Raw genomic sequence first — 21,136 nt, forward strand, 5'->3', positions numbered from 1 at the left:
GTGAGGTTTTTTTGGTTTAGTTAGTTTTTTTTTAACTGTGATAGCCTGTTCAATAATCCACTTCTGAAAATATTCACAGTAAAACCTTAATTTGTCACAAATTTTAAATGTTGTATTTAATTTGTAACTTTTATTTGAAGAAAGATTTGCTGTAATATATTTGAAAATAACATCAAATATATCATATGTAAAACCCGGATACGTTGCTATTTTGCTTCTTCTGTTGTTTTCCTGTGTCTCACATGTTTTGTTTAATCAAGCTGACTTTGTTCAAGAGGCAACACTTCTGTTATTTACATTGGGAGCTTACTCCAGAAATATGGTTTCTAAAGCTTATCTGAATTTCCTGGGCCTGAAAAATGAAACTTTCTTCCAAAACTAGACACTTTCATATCTCTTTACCACTTCTGCTTCTGTCCCCAAACCAGAAGTGAAACAGAAATTAAGGAAATAAAATTATCTGAACTTATTAACCTCAGAATCTTTCAATTCAGCTTTTGGATGCAGTTTCACAACCAAGTAGGTTTTACTCAAATGACTCGCTCATTAACTGACACCATGGCATTATATTAATAAACAGCTTTAAAAAGCAACAAAAGCACAGGGAACGCATGTAAAAGAAAATCAGCATTCATATGAAGAAATAACATCTACTGAGTGAAACTTCTGCAATGACCTTTTGTGCATTGGTGGCTTTAAAAGCAGAGCTAATTCTTCCACCATTGTCAAACATCGGTCAGTATTCAAACAATAAAATTGGTGCAAAATCATTGGTTTTAAACAGCATTTTTTTCAAGTAAACATAAAATAATTTAAAAAGAGCAAGCCAATTCCTGTGTTTCTTCTTTGTCAATATAAATTGGCTTTGTAAGAACACACACACACAAAAAGAACAATGTAGATGTAAATAGATCTGGAATGCAAAGATTCCTGGAAAAATTAAATAATGAGGTGCCAAAGGGCTTGTACTCTTGTCTAATGAATGTAAATTCCTACACCCAAGAACACGGTAGAGAGAAAGACCAGAAAATGTGTAACCAACAGCCATGGCTTTCACATTATATGTAACCAATCTTAAACTCGAACTGGCACTACTACCACACCATCTTCTGTCTGTGACCTAATGAAAGCATTCATCTGGAGGAGGATAGAAAAAAATTATTAATATTCTAAAACTGGTATGTGTTAGAAACAACATCAGCACAGTAAGAAAGTATAAAGCCTGCTACTTCCTGCCTCGTGGTGCCAGTCGACAAGCTTTGTCTATTCTTGGGTGTGAGGGCTCTGCTGCTGGGCACCACTGGGCTATTACTGCATCTGATATGTTCAGCAAGTGTAGCTGTAATGCAGTGACAAGTGCTGGACTCATTAAGCCCGAAGAGGCCCACTACTACTACTATCTCAAGCAGAGCTGTTCTGATCTTTGAAATGACATAAGTCAATTTTTAAAGAGGAGTTTTATGGGTTCCATCCTTGACACCTCAACAAATTATTTTAGAGCAAATGTCTGCTAACATTGATTGAGACAATTAATTTAAACAGCGCTTAGTTTGCAACAGCCCTTCTCTTTCCAGCATTCTTCAGATAATAAATTTCACATCTTTTTGTGAAGATAAATAGTTGCCTTAGCAATGAGTTGATGGACCCATCTTCTGATAGGTTTGTTTTCCACATGGGGCTGCCCCTGCACATATCTATACATCACAATAAAATCAAGTTTGACTACTCTTTTAAAAAAATTATTCCTGAATTCTGGTTTGAATCTGTCTTAGATTCAATGTCTTATCATTGCATTTTATTATCAAATGTTAGATCAAAAAGCGCTCTACCACCAGAAATCTATCAGTGAAAGTCCAGTCATCCACCTCTCCTAATTGTTTTTTTTTAAGCAATGAAGTGTTATATTAAAAACCTAGTGTGAGAAATAACTTTGTTGTCCAAGTGGAAAGAATTTTGGCTTCATCACCATCATTTGGACTTAACTCACACACACAAAAAAGGTTTCCTGAGAATCCCTGGTCCGGGAGCATGTGGAAGCGAACCTTTCCAAACACACAACAAGACTTTTGTAGCTTTGGGTCATATTCAGATTCCTTCCCACTTCATTTTTATCATACATAGAATCATAGAATAGTTTGGGTTGGCAGGGACCTTTAGGTACTGGAAGGTGCTATAAGCAGCCTTCTGTTCTCCAGGCTGAACAACCCCAACTCTCTCAGCCTGTTTTCATAGGAGAGGTGCTCCAGCCCTCTGATCATCTTCGGGGCCCTCCTCTGGACTCGGTCCAACGGGTCCATGTCTTTCTTACATTTGGGGCCAAACAGCCACGTGTGTTCTCACAAGAGTGGAGTAGAGGGGCAGAATCACCTCCCTTGACCTGCTGGCCACACTGCTTTTGATGCAGCCCAGGATATGGTTGGCTTTTCTGGCTCATGTTGACCTTCTCGTTGGCCAACACCCCAAGTCTCTCTCTAGGCCTGCTCTCAATCCATTCTCTCGCCAGCTTGTATTTGTGCTTGGGATTGCCCCGCCCCATGCCTAGAACTTGCACGTGGCCTTGTTGAACTTAAATAGGTTTACACAGACCCACCTCTCAAGCCTGTCAAGGCTCCTCTGGATATGTCATCCCTTCCCTCCAGCATGTTGACTGCACCACAGCTTGGTATCGTCAGCAAACTCAATGAAGGTGCACTCAAGCCCAGCCCATGCTGCTGGCAAAGATGGTAAACAGTGCCAGTCCCCATAGTGACCCCTGAGGAACATCACTTGTCACTCATCCACACTCACCTCCTGTTTTGGCATCATGTATTTGTGTTCTCTGCCCTAGTTCTCACATGACTCCAAATCCTGTTTTAAATACTTTTTTTCTCCCATTATAATCCTATACAGGGAATTCAATGGAAAATATAATTTTGTTTTTCTTCACCAGCATAGTCAAACCGAGAGAAGCATGTGAGAGGGGTGAGTTTCTCATTTGGAAAAAACTTTGGAAAATATTCCTCCAAAGCAAACACACCATCCATTTATGATTAGACACTTAAAAGTTAATTTTCACTGGGAAGGCAAAAAAAAAAGTAACAGCACTGTGTTTTATGCTTATCTGTAAGAGCAGCTCAGAACAAAGCAGTGATGGGTATGGAAGGATCCCTGCAGCCAGCAGTGGTGTTTCAGTGCTCTTACCCTGGGCTTGAGGCCAAGGCTTGCTACTAGGCCTGAACTCGTTGGCATGTGACCTTGTTATATGAGGCTATTACAGGCACCGGTATCAAATTTGAACTGTCTTAAACAATTACTGAAACACAAAATCCAAATAATATCTGGTTTAGGACAGTCGTAGAATATCCAACACTGCAACAGACAAAACGATAGTGCCAAAATGATGATCTGAATCAATGGGGTTCAGACAACAACAGTGCCTAAAAATTATCTGGACCAATGGGGTTCAAGGGAAAACCCCATGGAAAGTTGTTTCTACCTGTAAAATCTAGGAAAAGGTCTGTCCCTCATTTTTTCTGCTGGAACACACACGACAGTTGCTGTTCCCAACAGGGCCGAAAGCTGCCTTTCCTGTGATGCAAAACGCGTAGTTTGACAAGGCACCACCCTACTCCTGCTGCTTTTCGGAAGCCTTTCCTGATAAAGCTTCGCCCCTTTTTGGTTAATCACCGTTTGGAAGCCCAAGGGCGCCGTAGGCGCTCGCCTGGGGCCCCCTCCTCAGTGTCTTGCGAGGTCGGACCTCGGCCAGGAGTGACCCCCGTCACCAGCCAAACAACTACTGGGTCAAGAAAGCTGTCTCCAAACAACTACTGGGTCAAGAAAGATGCCGGCCGCTCCCGGGCACATTCCGACGCACCTCCCGGCGGCCGGCGCGGGGGAAAACCGTCGCCCCGTCAGGGCCACCTCCAGCACGGGGCACCGCGGCCGGGGCGGGCGCCGGAGGAGGCGGGAGCAGCGCCGAGACCTGCCCTGAGCGAGGGAACTTCTTAAAGTCCCGCCGCCTCCCGGCGCTCGCAGGAGCGCAGGATGGTCCGGCCGGGTGGCGGCGTGTGCCGCTACTGCTGGGGGCTCGTCCTGCTGTGGGCGGCAGCCGGCCGCGCAGGTGAGGCGAGCAGGGTTCGGGGGGGGCGGCCGGCACGAAGCCCCCTCGCTGGGGTGGGCAGGACGGAGGGAGAGAGCCGGGCTGCCCGAGCCCCGAGAGTGCCCCCCGTCCCGGGGGTGCCCGGCGGTAGGTAAGGGTAGCCCGGCCCGGGCTGTGCCGCGGCTCCGGCAGAGGCAGCGCGGCTCGCCCGGGGGACCCGCCGGGCTCCGCGCCCCGCCTGGTGCGGCCGCTCCTCGCCGCGCCTCCTGCCCGTGCTGCCTGGGACGCGGGTGCGAGGCCGCCAAGTCCTCGCTTCCCGCGGCGGGACCCGCAGGCCGGGCGGGGTCTGGTGCCTGTCGCGCTGCTCCGGGAGCACCTCGTGCCCCGGCGACCGGGCAGGGGCGGCCGGGCTGCCTCGTGGGTGTTCGGTGCTGGCGCTTCCAAAACGTCTTCCCAGTTCCCAGAAGAGGAACCAAACTAAGGAATCCAACAGATGGGAAGTTACCTTGAGCTCCCACCAGTGCTGGCTTTCCATGTAGTATGCAGGCATGGGAATCATTTAGGATGGACGCTTTGCTGTGGCGCTGTGGCCTACAGCGTGCTGTGACTTGTGACTAGTGCTGGCTTGTTGGGTATAGGTCTGGTCTGTGTTTTGGATCTCTTAGAGAATCACATAATGGTTTGGGTTGGAATGGCCCTGCCACGGGCAGGGACACAATATCTCCCTCTTCTGCTGCTTTCAGTGAAGGTCTTAAGGGCTGGATTACGTGCTTATAATTTGGGAATTTCCGAGTTAATTTATTAATTGCCACAAAACAAGGAGAAATTCAGGTAACAGTTGTTTCAATGTTTGCAAAATGTTACAAGCATGTAATTTTGTGGACAGTCCCACCTCATCTCGCAGACCTAGTTTTCAAATTTTACCTGAATTGGCAAACACTTCAGTACTACATTAGCAGGATAGAGAGGTCAGCTGTGAATCATTCAAAGGAATTGGAAGTAAATTTCAGGTATGAAGTAGAAATCAATTGGGTATTAGCTGAAACTAACATCATAATTGAAGTACTGGTAGAAAACTACTAAGGAGCAAATAGAAATGCCTTTAGGCTATTTAATGGACTAAACAGAGCTTTCAACACTGTGAATTGTCTAGATTCCTTATTTTTTTTTATTTGGTTCATTGTTCTTCAGCATTTTGAATGCCTTGAAGATTCATCATACAGTTTGGAAACTGTTTCTAGAGAATGTTCTCTAATAAAAATGGCTTAAATTGAGGTACTCCGAGATTAGTAAAGCTACTTGTTGAATGATTATTTTTGTTTCCTCTCTGGATGACCTGTACTGGGGACCTATAACTGTTTTGGCAAATCTGTTGTGTTAGCTAAGCTTTACTAGTAAGTATCCTTGTGAACATGAAAACCATACAAGACTGAAACTCTTAATTGATAGTTCACATTTGAATATTGCTTTTCTCTGATGTAAGCACAAATCGGGTGATTAGGCTTCAAATAATGACAGGCCCGTTGGAAGCAAATTGAAAAATTACTTCGACCTGAAATGCATGAGGAAATAGAATGAATTAAGGCCAGTAGAATAGGAAACACAAATAGCTTATATTCAAGCAGATCAAGAAAGCATTTACTCCTTTATTTGAAAATTACTGGGCTTCATGCTAATTTCTTATGTGATTTAACCTAATCTCTAAAGAAGCCCTGAAGTACTTGATATTTGTTTTGTAATGGATTCCAATCATAACTGTATTTTGAAATTTCAGTTGTCCTTTAGACGTATACAACCTTTTTTAAATAGTTAAAAGGATGGTTCTTGAAAAAAAAAAAAAAAGAAGACATGGACCTGTTAGAGTGGGACCAGAGGAGGCCACAAAGATGATCAGAGGGCCTAGAGCACCTCTCCTATGAAGATGGGCTGAGAGCTGGGGTAGTTCAGCCTGGAGAAAAGGAGGCTTTGGGGAGACCTTGCTGTGGCCTTCCAGTACCTGAAGGGGGCTTATAAAAAGAAGGGAGAGGGACTGTTTACAAGGGCATGTAGGGGCAGTAGTTTCAAACTGAAAAGAGGGCAGGTTTAGATTAGATGTTAGGAAGAAGTTTTTTACTGTAGGATGGTGAGGCACTGGAACAGGTTGCCCAGAGAAGCTGTGGATGCCCCATCCCTGGAAGTGTTCAAGACCAGGTTGGATGGGACCCTGAGCGACCTGGTCTAATGAAGGGTGTCCCCACCCATGGCATGGGATTTGGAACTAGATGATCTTCAAGGTCCCTTTCAATCCAAGCCATTCTATGATTCTGTAAAATTTTTAATGGGAAAATAGGCCAAGCTCTATCAAATTACAAAATTGAATGGAAACATCTTTATTTCAGGTTGACCTGAAACATTTAAATTCTGCACTGCGATAATATAATCTTTACTACCGAATCTTAGTTGTAGGAGAGGATATACTGAAAACAGATGTGCAAATTTGTTCTAGATTTTTTTGTATTTCAAAGTGATGCAAAACTAGTTTTCAGTGAAACAGAAGAGTAGTATCTTGTGGATATGTATTTAACAGAAAGGTTATGTATCTTTAAAAGCAGACAGTTTGAGGGAGGATTTCCTCCAGTCCTTACTGACTGCAGAAAGGAGAAGAAACTCTTATTTCCAAACTTGTTCTGTCATTGCACTTTTCCACTTCTCTCTCCCACCATGCAGTGCACTGGTAGTTGTGCTAGAACTGTGTATTGCTGATGCTGTGCAGTTCTCCTGGCTGGCTCATTGCAGGGATGGAAATGATGATTCCACTGACCTACCCTATCCCCTGGGATTTTGACTCATTCATTGCAGTAAATACTGTGTTCTTTGGTGTGTTATTTATATTATTCCAAGCAACACTGTTATGGAATAGTCACACATTTATTTTTTTTTTTTTGTTCTTCAGAGCCCTAATGGGTTGCACACTCTGAAGTCTTAACTTTGATGATAAAAGGATGATTTGTAGGTTCATGGAAATGTTGCATTTGATTTATATGCAAGAATTTACCAATACAACTGCTGGGATAAGAGATGCTATGGCCCCTGCCTCAGCCTCCAAAAATAAATATAAGAATGCCAGTATTATTCAAGGGAAAGGCTCCTTTTGTTTCAGAACTCAAACAGGATTGTTTGGAAATGTGCAGTTGCTTCTTGTGTATCTGTATTCCATACTATACTTCAGTTCTGTGTCATACTGTTCTTCAGTTTTCTTGGCAAAGGTAGCCCTGCTCATTTAGATGAACGCAACAAAATTGTAATAGACTAGGTGATAGCAAATGCTTTGATTACATTGAGGGGTAAGTGTATTTGAAGTGTACACAAATTTATAAGCTTGTTGTTTTAACTCCAACTGCATCAAGGTGAGATGAGATGATGAAAAAAAGAGTCAGTAATGCGAAATAGTGTTTTCCAGCATTATGGTTAAACTATGTCTATGACAGCTACCTTGATGCTATTCCTCTAAGGGCCTCTCAAGGTTTGTTGGAAATTATCCTGTAATTTAATGTTTCCCCTCCTCTCCCATCCTCTATGAGTCCTGGTTTTCTTCAGTTTAAATTTGTCATGTAGTGAATTTGGGGCAGGGCAAACTGCAAGGGTAATTGAAAAGTTTGTTCTGACTTTTGAAAATAGCTCTGCATGTTCATGCTCTGGCAGAGCATAAAACAAAGAAACCCAGCCTGCCGTGTTAGAGTACCTGTGTCAGATAGGTCTGTCTGGCATTGGCATCAACTTTCTTTTACAAAAGAAAGGAACAGCTATTTTGCTTTAGGCAGAAGAAAGTTTCTCTGACATACCTATTTAGTTTGTGGGCACTAGTAACAATACCCAGCTGCTCTGGTTCCTGTTGACTTCCTGCCACCTTTCTACAACCTCCTGAAGAGATGGGAAGATGATCATGCTTTGCCTTGCTTTGTTCTTGCTCTTTCTACCCATTCCTCAACATCTTTGTGTACTGGGCACATGGCCTGTCTCTCCTCTGCCCTGCAATGGGCCTCTTGGTTGGAATCAGCCTTCCCATTTGCTGCTGGACAGACAAGTTGTGTTCTGCACTGACCCCTTGCACCACTTCTCAGGACCTCCCTTTCCCTGACTTTTTTGCTGTGTAAGCTTTAGCTTTGTAAGGTGACCTTCGGCTCTCTCCAGTGATGAGCCTTATCAGCCTGTTCCTCTGCTTACAGACTTTTCAGTCTGCGTGATTCCCATGTTTGCCCTTAACCTAAAGTAGAAATTACTGCATGTATTACTAGAAGATAGTTAAGGAGACAACAGAAAACTAAGCAAAGTCTGTCCTGTTTCAGTCCTTTAAATAGCCTCAGTACCTGGCAGATGAAAAACATGTTTTTAAACACTGTGTTCCAAGTCCCTGAAATGACTTAATCTCTAAATATTCATGTAACACTTCTTTTCATAGAATGGGGGAAAACCCAAAGTTTTTTCACTACTAAAATTCTTGTTCTGCTAATGTGTCTTCTGTTACCATGAGAAGTGTCTCTAGTATATCATGAAGACTGACCTAGTGTGCGGTGGTACAAAGTCTGGCTGGAGACTGGTAACAAGTGGTATATGCCAGTGGTTGATACTGTTCAGCATCTTCCTTAATGACCTCAGCAATGGGGCAGAGTGTACCCTCAGCAAGGTTGCTGGTGATAGACCAGAGGGCTGTACAGCCATTCAGAGGGACTGTCTGTGAGTTTATCCCTTAAAAATTTTCAAATAATTCTAGGAACTCTGACTTATAGTTTTTAAACTCTTTTCACTTAAAATACTGTATTAGTGATTTGATCACTCTTGAATAAAGAGCTAATGTAATAATGTTCCATTTTAGGGAAGGTTCAATTAAAATTGTAGGGTGTGGGGTTTTGGGGTTTTGTTTGTTTGCTACTTTGGAAAGCAGTGTACCTTCCTCTTTGTTCTTCAGCTCAGCAGGATTAAAACATCAGTATGTTTCTTAAAACAGCAGTCCAAGTGGAACTCTGAGCAGTCTAGTGCCCTTACTTCCTGTTCATTTTACACTTGGGATTGATTCTGTTCCAGATGGGTGATGGGCATTTTGTGTCTTAAAAAGGATTGCATATGTGTGGTGCTTTTGTCTTTAACCGTGTGATCCACTAAGTCCTAGTGCTTCTGTTATGCCATCTCCAGGATTAGTTGCCCAGAAAGTCAGTTTTGAAAACTTTTGCAATTTTTTGAATCTTTAGGTGGAAAAGAAAGTCAACAGTAGCTTATAATCCTTTGCAGTTCCTAGGGCATGCTGTCTTCTAAAGTTGTTTTCAGTAAAGTTTGTATAGATTGTTTTCTGGACCAGGTAAGGAAATTGTTTTCTGAATTTTATGTCAACACTCAGCTATGTTGGAGCTCTACACTGAAAGAGTTGTAGATAATGTCCAGAAGAATAACATGAGAATATTTAGTTGTAAGGTTTTGTAAAGCTCCAGTTGGTTCTCATGCCTTTTTTCAGTACATTAACATTAGTGTTGATCTCCACAGTAGAACTAAATGTGATGGAGAGCTATAAAATTAACTTTTTTAAATTGCCAAAATATTGCCTTGACATTTCAGTATTGGACAGGAAATACCTACTTATGTTTGTTTGTTTCCCTCGCCCCCTTTCTTCTCCACCACAGAAATCCGCTATGCAACTGTCTACTGGAATAAAGCTGAAAAAACACTTCAGGTCAGGAACACACTGGACAGGAGTGGAGATGCTTATGGTTTCTACAACAACAGTATACAGACAACAGGTTGGGGCGTCCTGGAGATCAGAGCAGGCTATGGCAGTCAGACCTTAAGCAATGAAGATATCATGTATGCTGCTGGCTTCTTGGAAGGCTATCTCACAGCTCCGTAAGTATCTCAGGAAGCAACTCAATTTATGACACTTCAAGTGGATTTCTGTACTTGTGAGGTTTTTTTGTTTGCTTTAACTTCCCTGAATACCCATCCATTTAAACTAACCATACATTTTGCAGTTGTACGCTGTTCTTCTAATTAGTAGCAGGCATGAGGTATAGCTTCTTCATTATGGGATCAAAAATGCCTTCCGCTTCTCATTCTGCAGGCTCTCCTAACACCTTGGTGAGATAGATGAGTCCTGCATCTATGTTACTGACTAATGTAATCACAAAATAGTGTATGTGTAAGGAAGTGCATAAGCCCTGTGTTGTAAATAATTGCAAAAGGGGTAGCAAAAAAAGTCCTTACTTCCCCAGTGTGTGGTTAGGTGACTGACCAACAGTAGATGAGACAGTTGAGAGCAGATCAGTCAGGGAGAAATGTTGCTAGCAAGGTCTGCAGGGCTTCCTTAAGGACCTTTTTCAATAAACACTGTCAAGAAACTGCTAGGCAGCAGATACCAAAACTTCACAGCACGGGAAGTTGTTTTGGCCAACTTAAAAAAAAAATTAAAAAAATATATACTGATAAGTCTGGTGTATGTCCAGAAGGGTCAGTGTTCTCCTGAAAGCCCTGAGGGACTGAATTTCTCCCACTATGAAAACTGTCTGAATTTTGTACTTTTTATGATTCCAGAGCAGGTTTTTTTTTTCCCAAGATAAAACAAAATTAAATAAAAAATCCTCCCCAACCCAAAATACATAACCCCAAACAACAGCCAACCAAAAAAAATAATCCCCAAACCATACCTTGTTCTTTCCTTGACTCAGTTGCAAGACAGAATGACACTATGAAATACTCACTGGTAGTAGATGGCAGTGCTAGGTTGGACTTGATGATCTTAAAGGTCTTTTCCAGCCTAAATGATTCTGTGTAGCTGGTGATGTAGCTAAGAACATCACACATGGCTTGTTGTTCAACCAGCTCCATCTTTTCCTATGACTAAGTTGACAGAGGAAAAGAAAAATTCCAAAATTCTGATGCATGGCTGGGGAACAGTTGGTAGAGGTTTGTGATGGCTGCAGTGACATGAATTTGGCTTTGTCAGCTTTGCTTTCAGAACACTGAAATAAATACAGACTGTGTTGGACAGGTCAGCAAGGGAAGGTTGTCTGAATGTTTGTCAGATATGGCTTCTGGATAAGATAATATTAATTTAATTAAGAAGATAATTTAAGATCAGTTAATACTTATGGATGGTTCTCTGATCACATGATAATGTCACTCTAGTAAGTCTCTGCTGGCGAGGCAGCTAAGTCTCTAGAAGCATGCTAGGGAAATTTAATAAAGTAATACTTGTCAAAAACAAAACACTTCTGAGAGGAAGAGTAAAGGAATCCTAGAGTTTTGAGCACACAACCTGTACTTCAGGCAGGAAAATACATGAAATACATGAAAATGAAATACATGAGAGATCTGAATGTATATTGTTGGATTATTTGGCTTGAGAGGTTCCTGTTTTGTGCTATTCAATTAATTTATGTAAACTATGTCTGGATCTGGGCGATGCTAGCATAACATTTAGAATATTGTTAAAATTGGATATTGCTCAACAGATTTTTTTCATTAAGGCTTTACCTAGGTATATTAATCTCTTAAATGATTAAGCTTAAGCTTTGTCATACTACAGGTAGCTCAGGCCATGCTAAGCCCCATTAGATGTCAGGTAGTGTTCTAGTAGCAACAACTCATACCCTGTTGCTCTTCTGCCTCCACAGTAGATTTATGTGTCTTCCTGGCTTTTAAACAAACATAAGTATATGTCTGTTGCTTTAAATGTGATTTGAATGTGAAACAGTGTCTGCAGAGGCTTATTTGCTGTGTCTTAGTCTATGCTGAGTTTTAGAGGAAGGAGATTTTCCCCCTTGGGTTTTTTTTCCCCATGGGTGTTAAATGAAGATTCACAGAAGTGAAGTTATGCAAATTATTCTGCTCAAGGCTTTCACTTTCTCCAGGTCAGGTGCTTACGGAGGTTGGTTCCTACCCCTGGCTGTTGTTGCTGTAGGGCTTCCAGCACTGGGTGGCCTTTTGTAGAGAAGTGAATATAGCAGAAATAGTAATGAACAGAGATCTCAAAGTCTATGGAAGTGAAGCTGAGGGTTTGTATCAATGTGGAAAAGTAGGGCTTGAGACTTTGGCTTTTAAACAAAATGGGAAATTCAACTTTTAAAGGCGATTAAGTGCGAGAGTGGGTTAAGATGCAAAACCAGAAGTAGCTAAAGCCTGTCTTTTCGGGGGAAACTTTTTGAGAAAATCCACAGAGAAATCCTCTGACAAGTGCAAGACCTGAAAATGCTTACCATCACTAAAATGACTATCAAATATTATACATACCATTTGAATTTGGGTTTTTTGCTATGTCTTTGCCCTGTTGTATGTCTGTAAATGCAGTGGAAGCATATTTCTCACTGGAGGTGATGAACATAAGCTTTTCCTGTCAGGTCATATAAAGCTATTTTGGATAAAGAAGGTTTTTCTGTAAACTAAGAATACCTTTTGAAAATGCTTCAACTAAGGAGCAGAGATGAATTAGTGATATACTCTCTTGACCTTTGAGAAGACAGAGAACCTTATTACTTCAGGTTTTAGCTGCACGACCTTGGTAGATTTTTATTTGGCAAACTGCAACTAATGAATCCTTTTATACGCTGTGTTTGCAATTTCCTGAATCGCAGGAGAAGTGAGAACTCTCTAAGTCTGCAGATGTTAATATTGCTCTCAGAGTTCCATTTCTCCTTCATCTTGCCTAGAAATTCACAGGATCCTAATTAATATGCAGGCAGAAGTTCTATCTTTGGGACAGTTAAGTCTTCTGAAGTAACACCAGGAAACAGCCTTTCTCAGTCTGTAACTCTGTTCCCATCGGACTTCTTGGCCCATTCAGCCTCTCTTCAGGGAAACTCTCCAGCACCATCACAACTTCCATTATGAGAAGGTGTCTCTAAACATTCTCATTCCACTTTTGCACACCTTGGTGCCCACAGTAGCTGCACTCAGCTCAACCTTCCTTTTGAAGGACTTGGTAACAACAAGGGAGACTGTAAATATGTGTTTAGCTTTGGGGAAGGCTCTATTTGCATTGACAGCCACTTAGCTGCTGGAGTGAAGACTCCTGTGTCAGCTGCCTGTACAAGCACCTCAGGTGGCTCAGGCACAGCCCTCCAATGTGAAAACATTGGGTATGCTTGGTAATTGAAGAGCCCTTTAGCACATGGCTACCTGTTGTCTTAACTCCAAGGTGTCCAGCTGTCTTGCATCCATATGTGGTAATGACTCACCCTGAAATCTTACTAGGAAGAGCTCTGATGTGATGCATTAATAGGAAGGAAAGGTTGTGTGCTTGATCCCAGGTTGAAGCACAGGTTCCTGCAGAAGCTGTTGGGTGAGCAGGAGCTGCGGCTTGACAGTGCCTGCAATTTGGAGACCTTCAGGAATTCTCAGCTAGCTCAGTTCTCACATTACACCCTAGGGCATGAAGGAGAGTTTTAAGACACAGCTAGGCCTTATCATGTAAGCAAAAGAGTGACCAAGTACCTTTCTTAAAAACATATGCTTTGCCCTTAGTAGGAACCTAAACAGACTGTAAAACAACCACACTAAAAAAAAAATAAATATGCAGAATATGAAGTATGCTACAACTGTTTTATGTCAGATTACTCAGGAAAAATTAATCTCATCTCTAGCTGTATAGGTCTGTTGTAGAAAAAGTGATAGTTCATCTAGTCAGACCAGTTTACCAGTGATGGTAGAAACATAAGCCTTTTCTAGAGCATGCTTCATTTTTCTAATGTCGGCACCTAATTCAGATAGCTATATGTTTTGAAAATACATAGTTAGGGGTTGGATAAATTGAATCCTAGTGTCTGTAGCGTCTGGGGATCCAGACACTTGTTTTTATCCCCGGTCTCTCACCCCTCTGTAAGGTCCAGTCCTATCATCCAGCCAAAGATACTTGCTCTGGTGTTCTCAGGTATGAATTCTCTTTCTCCATTGCAAACAGAGAAGTGTTAATGAGGCCTTACTTTACTTAGTGGCAGAGCACATCCAAATCTTTGACATTATTTCAAATAGCTCCAGTGGGGGTCTGCCAGGGGCCCAAGAGCAGTATTTTAAATTTGAAGCGACATTAATTTTACTCTTTTCTGATACAGCTTCAGCTGACCTGAATCCTATCATCTTCCTCAGTAATTTGAAGAAGCAGGGCTCTGCTTTTCTGTTTTTAGGCTTTGAATTCTTGTCTCAGATTTGTAATTACCTTGCATTTGGCTTTAGATGTAGTTGCAAAGCCCTACCTTACTAAAATGATCCAATTTACTTCAGAGAATAATACCCTTACAGAACATGCCGGCCATGCACACAGAAGCTCTGTTAAAGCAAAAATATCAAAGAGAGCAACTAGGGGAAAAATTCGTGATAACATTGGTTATTAAAAAAACCCCAATCAATACCAGGAATTGTCTGTCCCCTGTTAACATAAACAAGACTGAAAACCATTAAAGAAGCTGTTTTCAGTCCCCTGATTCTGAACTAACCCAACCTCTACATCAGTCATTACAGCTTAAAGATAATGCTACTGTAAAATCTGCCTGTGTTGCATAACCTTTGAGTGCAAAATAGGGAGTAGAGCTGATGGTTGAGTCTGGAAGCCTGATCATTTGTCCTGGCCTAGGCAGTGGTTAGAGCAGTATCCTAGCTGTGTATCCTCCTCAACTGCTTCTAATCACTAAATGACCATCTGCCAGGTAAACCAACTCCACATGTTTGCTCCACATGTTTGCTCCACATTAGTGACAGGTGTGCTCTGATTTGTAGCATGGAGTAGGCTAAGCTCTAATTTCCTTCCTAAAATTACTTGGGATTTTTGTTTGCTGAATTCTCTGTGAATTTGCAGGGGTGGAGAATATTGATCTGTCTCTTCAACTTTCTTATCCTCTTCAAGAAGTAGGTTATGATTATGTCATGTAGTCTTGTGTTATGTGGAAGATAGGAAACTCTAGAACTAAAATTAATGCTGTAGCTGCAGTTTCGTGAAAGGTGTAATGGTGTAAAGCTGCTGAATGCTCCTCTCTCTTGCTCCAGCACCTCCCTCCACAGATCCCCTCAACCTGTGTCTGCCCTTTCATGCATCAGTTAATCTACTAACACAGTATAGAGCTGTCTTTTTGCACCAGCTCTGTTGCTCATCTGTTGGCATAACAACATAATTCAAACTACCAGAAAAATAATTCCCATTTTTACTGGGTTAATGTTTTGTCTGAATGTGTGCAAACAATTACATTTGGTAGTCAGAATGGTACCAGAGCTAAGATAAGAAGCAGCAGGGTTATGCAATCAAGTTCATGCAATCATCTGGGAATGGGGCAAAGGAAAGAAATAGTGGAGAAGATCAGTGGATGATTCTCTAATCATCAGCAAACCATTCAGTCATCTGTCTGTATTCTCTAATTGTCCCCTGAGGGAAACTGGGAAGAGCTCCTGTCTGCATCCCTCCCAGAAAAAGCTGCTCTCATGGGTTTTGCTATTGGAATTCTGTCCTGCTGGCATGGGCTTCCCTTGAGGCTGGTATCTGTTTCTCAGTGCTGTTTTCTTTCTCTTAGCATTGGTAGGAGATAAATTTACTGATGATTGATGAAGTTCTGTATCTATCAACTCAGGACCTCAGCGAAATAATTCTCTGCTGATTTCCCCCTTTTTGTTTTTAAATTTAATCAGCGACTGAAGAAAAAAGAATTAGTTAAGTTTGACCCAAAATTAAGAAATGTTGAATTTCTGTTTTGGTTTGAATCAAACAATTACATTTCACGTAAAATGGAAGGATGACTTTAATATCTGGATTCTTGAGCATTTTTGGTAGTTGATTTCATCCTGAAGGACTTCAACAAAACAAACAAAAAAACCCTAACCAACTAACCAACAAAACCTTTCAACTTCTGTTTCTATTAGCTAATGGGGATGAAATGGCTACCCAAATAAAAAAACACAAGAATTTTAGTCTCCATAAAGCTGAATCTGTTTAGGGCTGGGAGTGGGAGTTTCTGTGGGAACATATAGGATCAACTTATAGTGCTAATAATGCCAAGATTGTGGGTTTGATCCCTTGGGCCCATTCATTTAAGAGTTGGACTTGATCCTTGGACTCAGAATATTCTGTGATTCTATACACACTTTAAAATGGGGATATTTATCTTAATCAGGAAGGAAAGCACATTTTTAATGGCAAGTAAAACCTGCTAGGTTTTACTAGCAAGTAAAACCTGCTGAAATTATCTCTCCAAATAATGAAATTACTGAATTGGAAAATTATATTATCTTTACCCTTGTGGGTTTTTTTGTTCCAAATAGAATAGCTTTCCAGAAAACTATTTTTGTTGTGCTTTGAATTAATGTGCTAATGCTTTCAAGATGCTTCTGGCCTACAAATATTCCCTGAATGTGCAGTTTTGCTATGAAGTAGTTCAGTCTCATTCTTGCTTATCTTTGCATTGTGCAGCAGTTCGAGCAGGCATTGACAAGGTCATTTATTTTAAGTTAAATTTCAACAATCCATTTGTGTTACCTTTGCTGTTTGTCATACACTGGAGTAATTTCTGCTTTGTAGGAAAAGCTTACTTTGTGGACTGTGTTGCTTGTCTGTCAATGCTGTCATTGTTGATCAATGGGTTGGTAAATTGAAGGAAGGAAAGATGCAAAAGAATAACTCCTGCTACTCTTATTCTTTCAGGCACATGTATGACCATGCTGCAAATATGTACCCACAGTTAATTAAGAATCCCACCGTCCGAAGTGGAGTTCAGAATTTTATGGCGTATGTATTTAGTTACTAAAAATAAATTATTCAAGACTTGGGGTTGGAGGGTGGCAGAATTTTCAAGGTGTTTTTATTCTCTTCCTATTGGGATAAAGAAAATATATGCTCCCTTTCCTTCTGACTGAATGTCATTATTATTAAAAGAAATTCTAAGTATATGAATGAAGAGGGGCATATACTCTTCCCCAATGCTGATTCTTTCAAAGAAATGTTTGAAACCATTGCTACAAAAGGGTGTGGATGATGTCAATGAATTCTGAAGGTCATTCTAGTAAAAATCCTTTTCTAAAAAGCTGGTATTTTGAATGTTACTGAACAGTGGTCTCCTGGCACCTTAATCTTTTTAGCATTGTGTATCCTTTTCTTCCTCTCTTGGGTTAGTATCTTATTCTACCACTGATGTAAATTCTGTTCTAATCAGAAAAGTCCTGACTCACTTTTCTCTTCAGCTGTATAAATCAAAAGTAATTCTGCTTGAATAATGCAGCTACACTGTTGGGAAACCAGAAGTGGGAGAAGAACCAAGCCAGGTACTGGAAAACTCAGCTCTGATTAACAATTATTTTATCTCCTTAGACTTATGTTTTTTTCCATTACAAATACTTCTGTGAAACTGTCAGTTCTGGGGACTATTTTTTTCCATCTTTCCCTTGTTTTGTGCTTTCTGCAAGGGGTGATATATCTGACTAATTCTGTTATTGGTGCACATATATAAAGTTGATTGGTTTTAGCTTATCCAAAAGGTAGGCAAAAAAATCTTAGCACTCCCTTGCTATTATTCTTCAGCACTGCTGTGCTCCTCCTTGTGAGAAAAATCTGACAGCTACCATAGCAATGTATATGGGTTTTTTTTCCCCAGAATGACTCAGCTTAGCAGTTTTATTCCCTAAAATGCATTGTTGGATGGAGGGGGGCAATACTAGGTGGCCTTGCATCATTTTTCTATTGCATATATCCTCAAAAAAAATAAAGCATCGCTGCTTTATAGTAGTTTTGCAATGTGAGTTGCTGCACTGTCTTGGAAGTCTTTAGCCCTGAATGCTCTGAACATATCCCTGTTTCCTCCAACATATTTCTTGCATCTTGATGCTTCTAGAAAGCTAAGTCTGGTTGGTTTTATCATCCATATACCGCTGGAAGAGTTTGCTTCCTTGACAGGTTCGTTCTCTCAATTTTGCTACTTTACATACTGCTGGATGGATAGATACAGGAGGATAGAAGAGGCCAGAATCTGGTCCTGATTTCCAAGGGTTCTTTTGTGCCTCTTTGTGCATAGCAAAAGAGGGAACTCTGAGAGATCCTTGTAATATTGGCTGCTCCTGCCCCTAGAGTCTGTTCAGTTTGTGTTGCCTCATGCTCTAAACCTGGATTATTTGGCTCTTGACTGAATTCACCACATGGCATAGTTGCTTGGCCTCCCACCTTTTACTAAGAGGAGCATACCAGTGGTTCTTAGGCAGTGTTTGAGCACCATCAGCAAAGCCTTCATTGCACTTGTAAATAAGGGAGAGAGCTAGGCTCTTCAATTGTCAGTCTGTTTCTGTTCTTAAATAGGCATTTAAAAGGGAATGGTTCATCTGACCTATCAAATGCTTGTTTCCTTTTACTGACTCTTTGGGGATGCTAGACTTCCTATAGCAAAGTCCGCCACAAAGGTGGAGTCCAACTCATTCTTTGATACTAAAGACTGGTAGAAGCATGTGATGGTAGGGTATGTTGCATGAACCTTTACACATGGAGGATGTAATGTTTATATCTGCAGGATTTCCAAAGTATGATTTGCCTCAAAACACTGGTAAGGTTGGATCATCTGAGTCATAATATATTTGTCCCTTCCCTGCATTATCAATTACACTCTAAAAACCTCAAGAAAACTGCAACCTGTTTGTTCCTCTGCAGGAAGCAAGATCAATGGACAAGACAGCAAATCAGAAATAATAAGGATGACCCATTTTGGAGGCATGCTGGCTATATTATTGCACAGTTGGATGGTCTGTACATGGGAGCCTTCGAGTGGGCTAAACTACATAAACAAACAGTAAGACTATGCATCTCTTTTTCAGTAGCTGGGGATGGGATGTCAGTGGACAAACATGGGAGAAGGGAATCTGCTGTCTAAAAATAAAAAGTAGATACTTAGTGGCAAGCACTCATTCTGCATGCCAGTCTACAAAATCTTTAGTGGCTGTTCAGTGTAGATAATGTGACTGAGCACTTGGGTCACATAACCACAGATCCTTTGCAGTGGACTTGGAACCCTGGACTCATTAAGTTGGGGGTGGCTTTTGTATCCATATGTGAATGTTGGAAGGACAGACACTTTTAAAGTGCTTGTTGCTGTCACTTTACAACTGTTATTGAGCAAATGACCCTCTGGGTATATAGAGTACCTACAATAGCATGAATCAGCACGTAGGGAGTATATTAAACCTTCTCTTCGTATTTCCAAGCATCAGATTTGAAATTCTAAAAACCTCTCTATTTTTTTATATTGCTAAATGTCTTTTCCTTTTCTGTCTCTTAAGTCTCCAAAACATATGGTTACAAAATATATGGTCAGTGCTGTGACAGGCCAAGTGGGATTGGTTTGGGGGTTTTGTTTAGTGGTAGTTTGTTGTTTGGTTGGTTTTTTTGTTCCCCCTTTTTTTAAAATTGAATTAGAATTGTTTTCCAGATCATCAGATTGTATGTAATAGCAGAGGTCCTTTAACTCCTGTAGAGCATATGCTGTCATAAAGTCTAATGTCTAATAGATTTTTCAGTGTGAGAGGGAGAACTTGAATAATTGTAGTTGACCCTTTTTGCCTAGGTTTAACTATACCAAGAATTTTGAGGAGCTGGGAGTCCTGAATTGTAAACAATTGCATTTTAGTAAAGTGTACATCTTTCTTGCATAGAATTTACTCCAGGACTTTCGTGAATGGGGACTCAGCTCAAACTGGAAAAAAAAGGTGTTCACAGCAATGATCCATCCTGAGGGACCTGAGTTTATAGGGGAAAATACTAGAAACCTTGACTTTCTAGGAGAAGAACTCATTAATTCCCTTTTGTAACACCTGTATCTGAAGAGCCCTGCAAAGCTCATCAGTTTTTTTTTTTGGCTGCTTCAGAATCTTTTAGATTCAGGTGGGGGGAGGGGAGAGTGCTAGGTTGTGTCTGAGTTATTTCATTGTAATAGGCATGTCCTACCTGCAAGGTGTGTTCCCTGATGCTTGCTTATTTAACTGCTAAAAAGCACTGACCTCTGGAGTGTCTGAGTAATTTTATCCTCTTTTTAGAGGCCTTATCAGCATGCCTATATAAAAACAGTGTGCTTAGTGAAAGTTCAGATATGTGTTCAGGTTGAAATATTTGTGTCTTCCACTCTTGAACTATATTTTTTTTTCTTTTCCCAAATGTGCCTGCAGCAGTTGGTGAGATTTATTTTGACTCTTTTCTATGCCAGTCACAATTTTAGCTTTGGACATTATCACTTACATTGAGATCCATATATTTTTATTCAAAGCAAAAATGTTCCCTGTGTATGTATTTCTCATTTGAGATGTGCTGCTGTTTCCTCTGTGTGCCAGAGCCAGTAAGTTAGCATCAGTCTCTTACCTTTGAGTACATTTTGGACAGCTACTCTTGCACCTAGGTGCTGGTTTTCCTTGGCATCAAAGTAATACCTGACAGCTCTGCAAAAGTACAGGCAGTTCATTTTGTTGGATACCATGCTACTTTTCAAATAATTTTGGGAGATTAGGTTACACCAGTGCTGTGTATGTACATATTTACTGCTGTTAGCATCTTCTTCAGGATCTTGAAGACTGTTATTCCAGTCTTACATGGGCAAGGAAAACAGGTGCAGATGCAAAGTTGCTGACTAATATTCTAGCTTTGACACATCCATTTGTCTGAGCATCAACTCAACTTCTGTAAACTGTTGGCACTTAAAAGCCCTAACTAAACTAACAAACAAAACAAACAAGAAGACCAACAGTATCTTCCTTATTCCTTGTGATTAAAGAAGTCTGCCATCCAAAGAGGCTGTTGTCAACTTTCCTTTTCCAGTACATATTATAAGAATGTTTAAAAGGTTCTTCTGTTTAAATCCTTTAGATTGTTAGTAAGTAGAATGTTTGGCAAATAAATTCACCTAATAGATGATTTTTTTCTTATTCTTAAGAATTGTACTTTGGTTCAATTAATCCAGTCGTTTTGATATTTTGTTGGGTGGCAACTGCAGTAACAACTATGAGCTATTTACGTTACTCAGTTCTCACCTTAAAAAAAACCCAAATTCTACATGCTTTTAAAAGCAAATCTCATTCCCATTGCGTGTTTTCCTCAGT

At 40.8% G+C, this 21,136-nt stretch overlaps 1 protein-coding gene across 1 annotated transcript in view; it reads left to right on the forward strand.

Annotated features, from left to right (window-relative positions):
• Positions 1 to 3,896: 3,896 nt before the first annotated feature.
• The window catches only part of PLBD1 (phospholipase B domain containing 1), a 36,535-nt gene continuing 19,295 nt past the window's right edge, over positions 3,897 to 21,136 (forward strand). The window contains exons 1-4 of the mRNA XM_027722742.2: positions 3,897 to 4,099; positions 9,730 to 9,949; positions 16,719 to 16,802; positions 18,705 to 18,843. Of these exons, the coding sequence (XP_027578543.1) occupies positions 4,024 to 4,099; positions 9,730 to 9,949; positions 16,719 to 16,802; positions 18,705 to 18,843 (519 nt within the window). The 5' untranslated portion in view covers positions 3,897 to 4,023. The remainder of the gene's footprint in view (positions 4,100 to 9,729; positions 9,950 to 16,718; positions 16,803 to 18,704; positions 18,844 to 21,136) is intronic.

The sequence above is a fragment of the Pipra filicauda genome, unplaced genomic scaffold (genome assembly GCF_003945595.2).
Source record: "Pipra filicauda isolate LSUMZ 115617 unplaced genomic scaffold, ASM394559v2 scaffold95_size2449627_pilon, whole genome shotgun sequence".
NCBI classification, from domain to species: Eukaryota; Metazoa; Chordata; class Aves; order Passeriformes; family Pipridae; genus Pipra; species Pipra filicauda.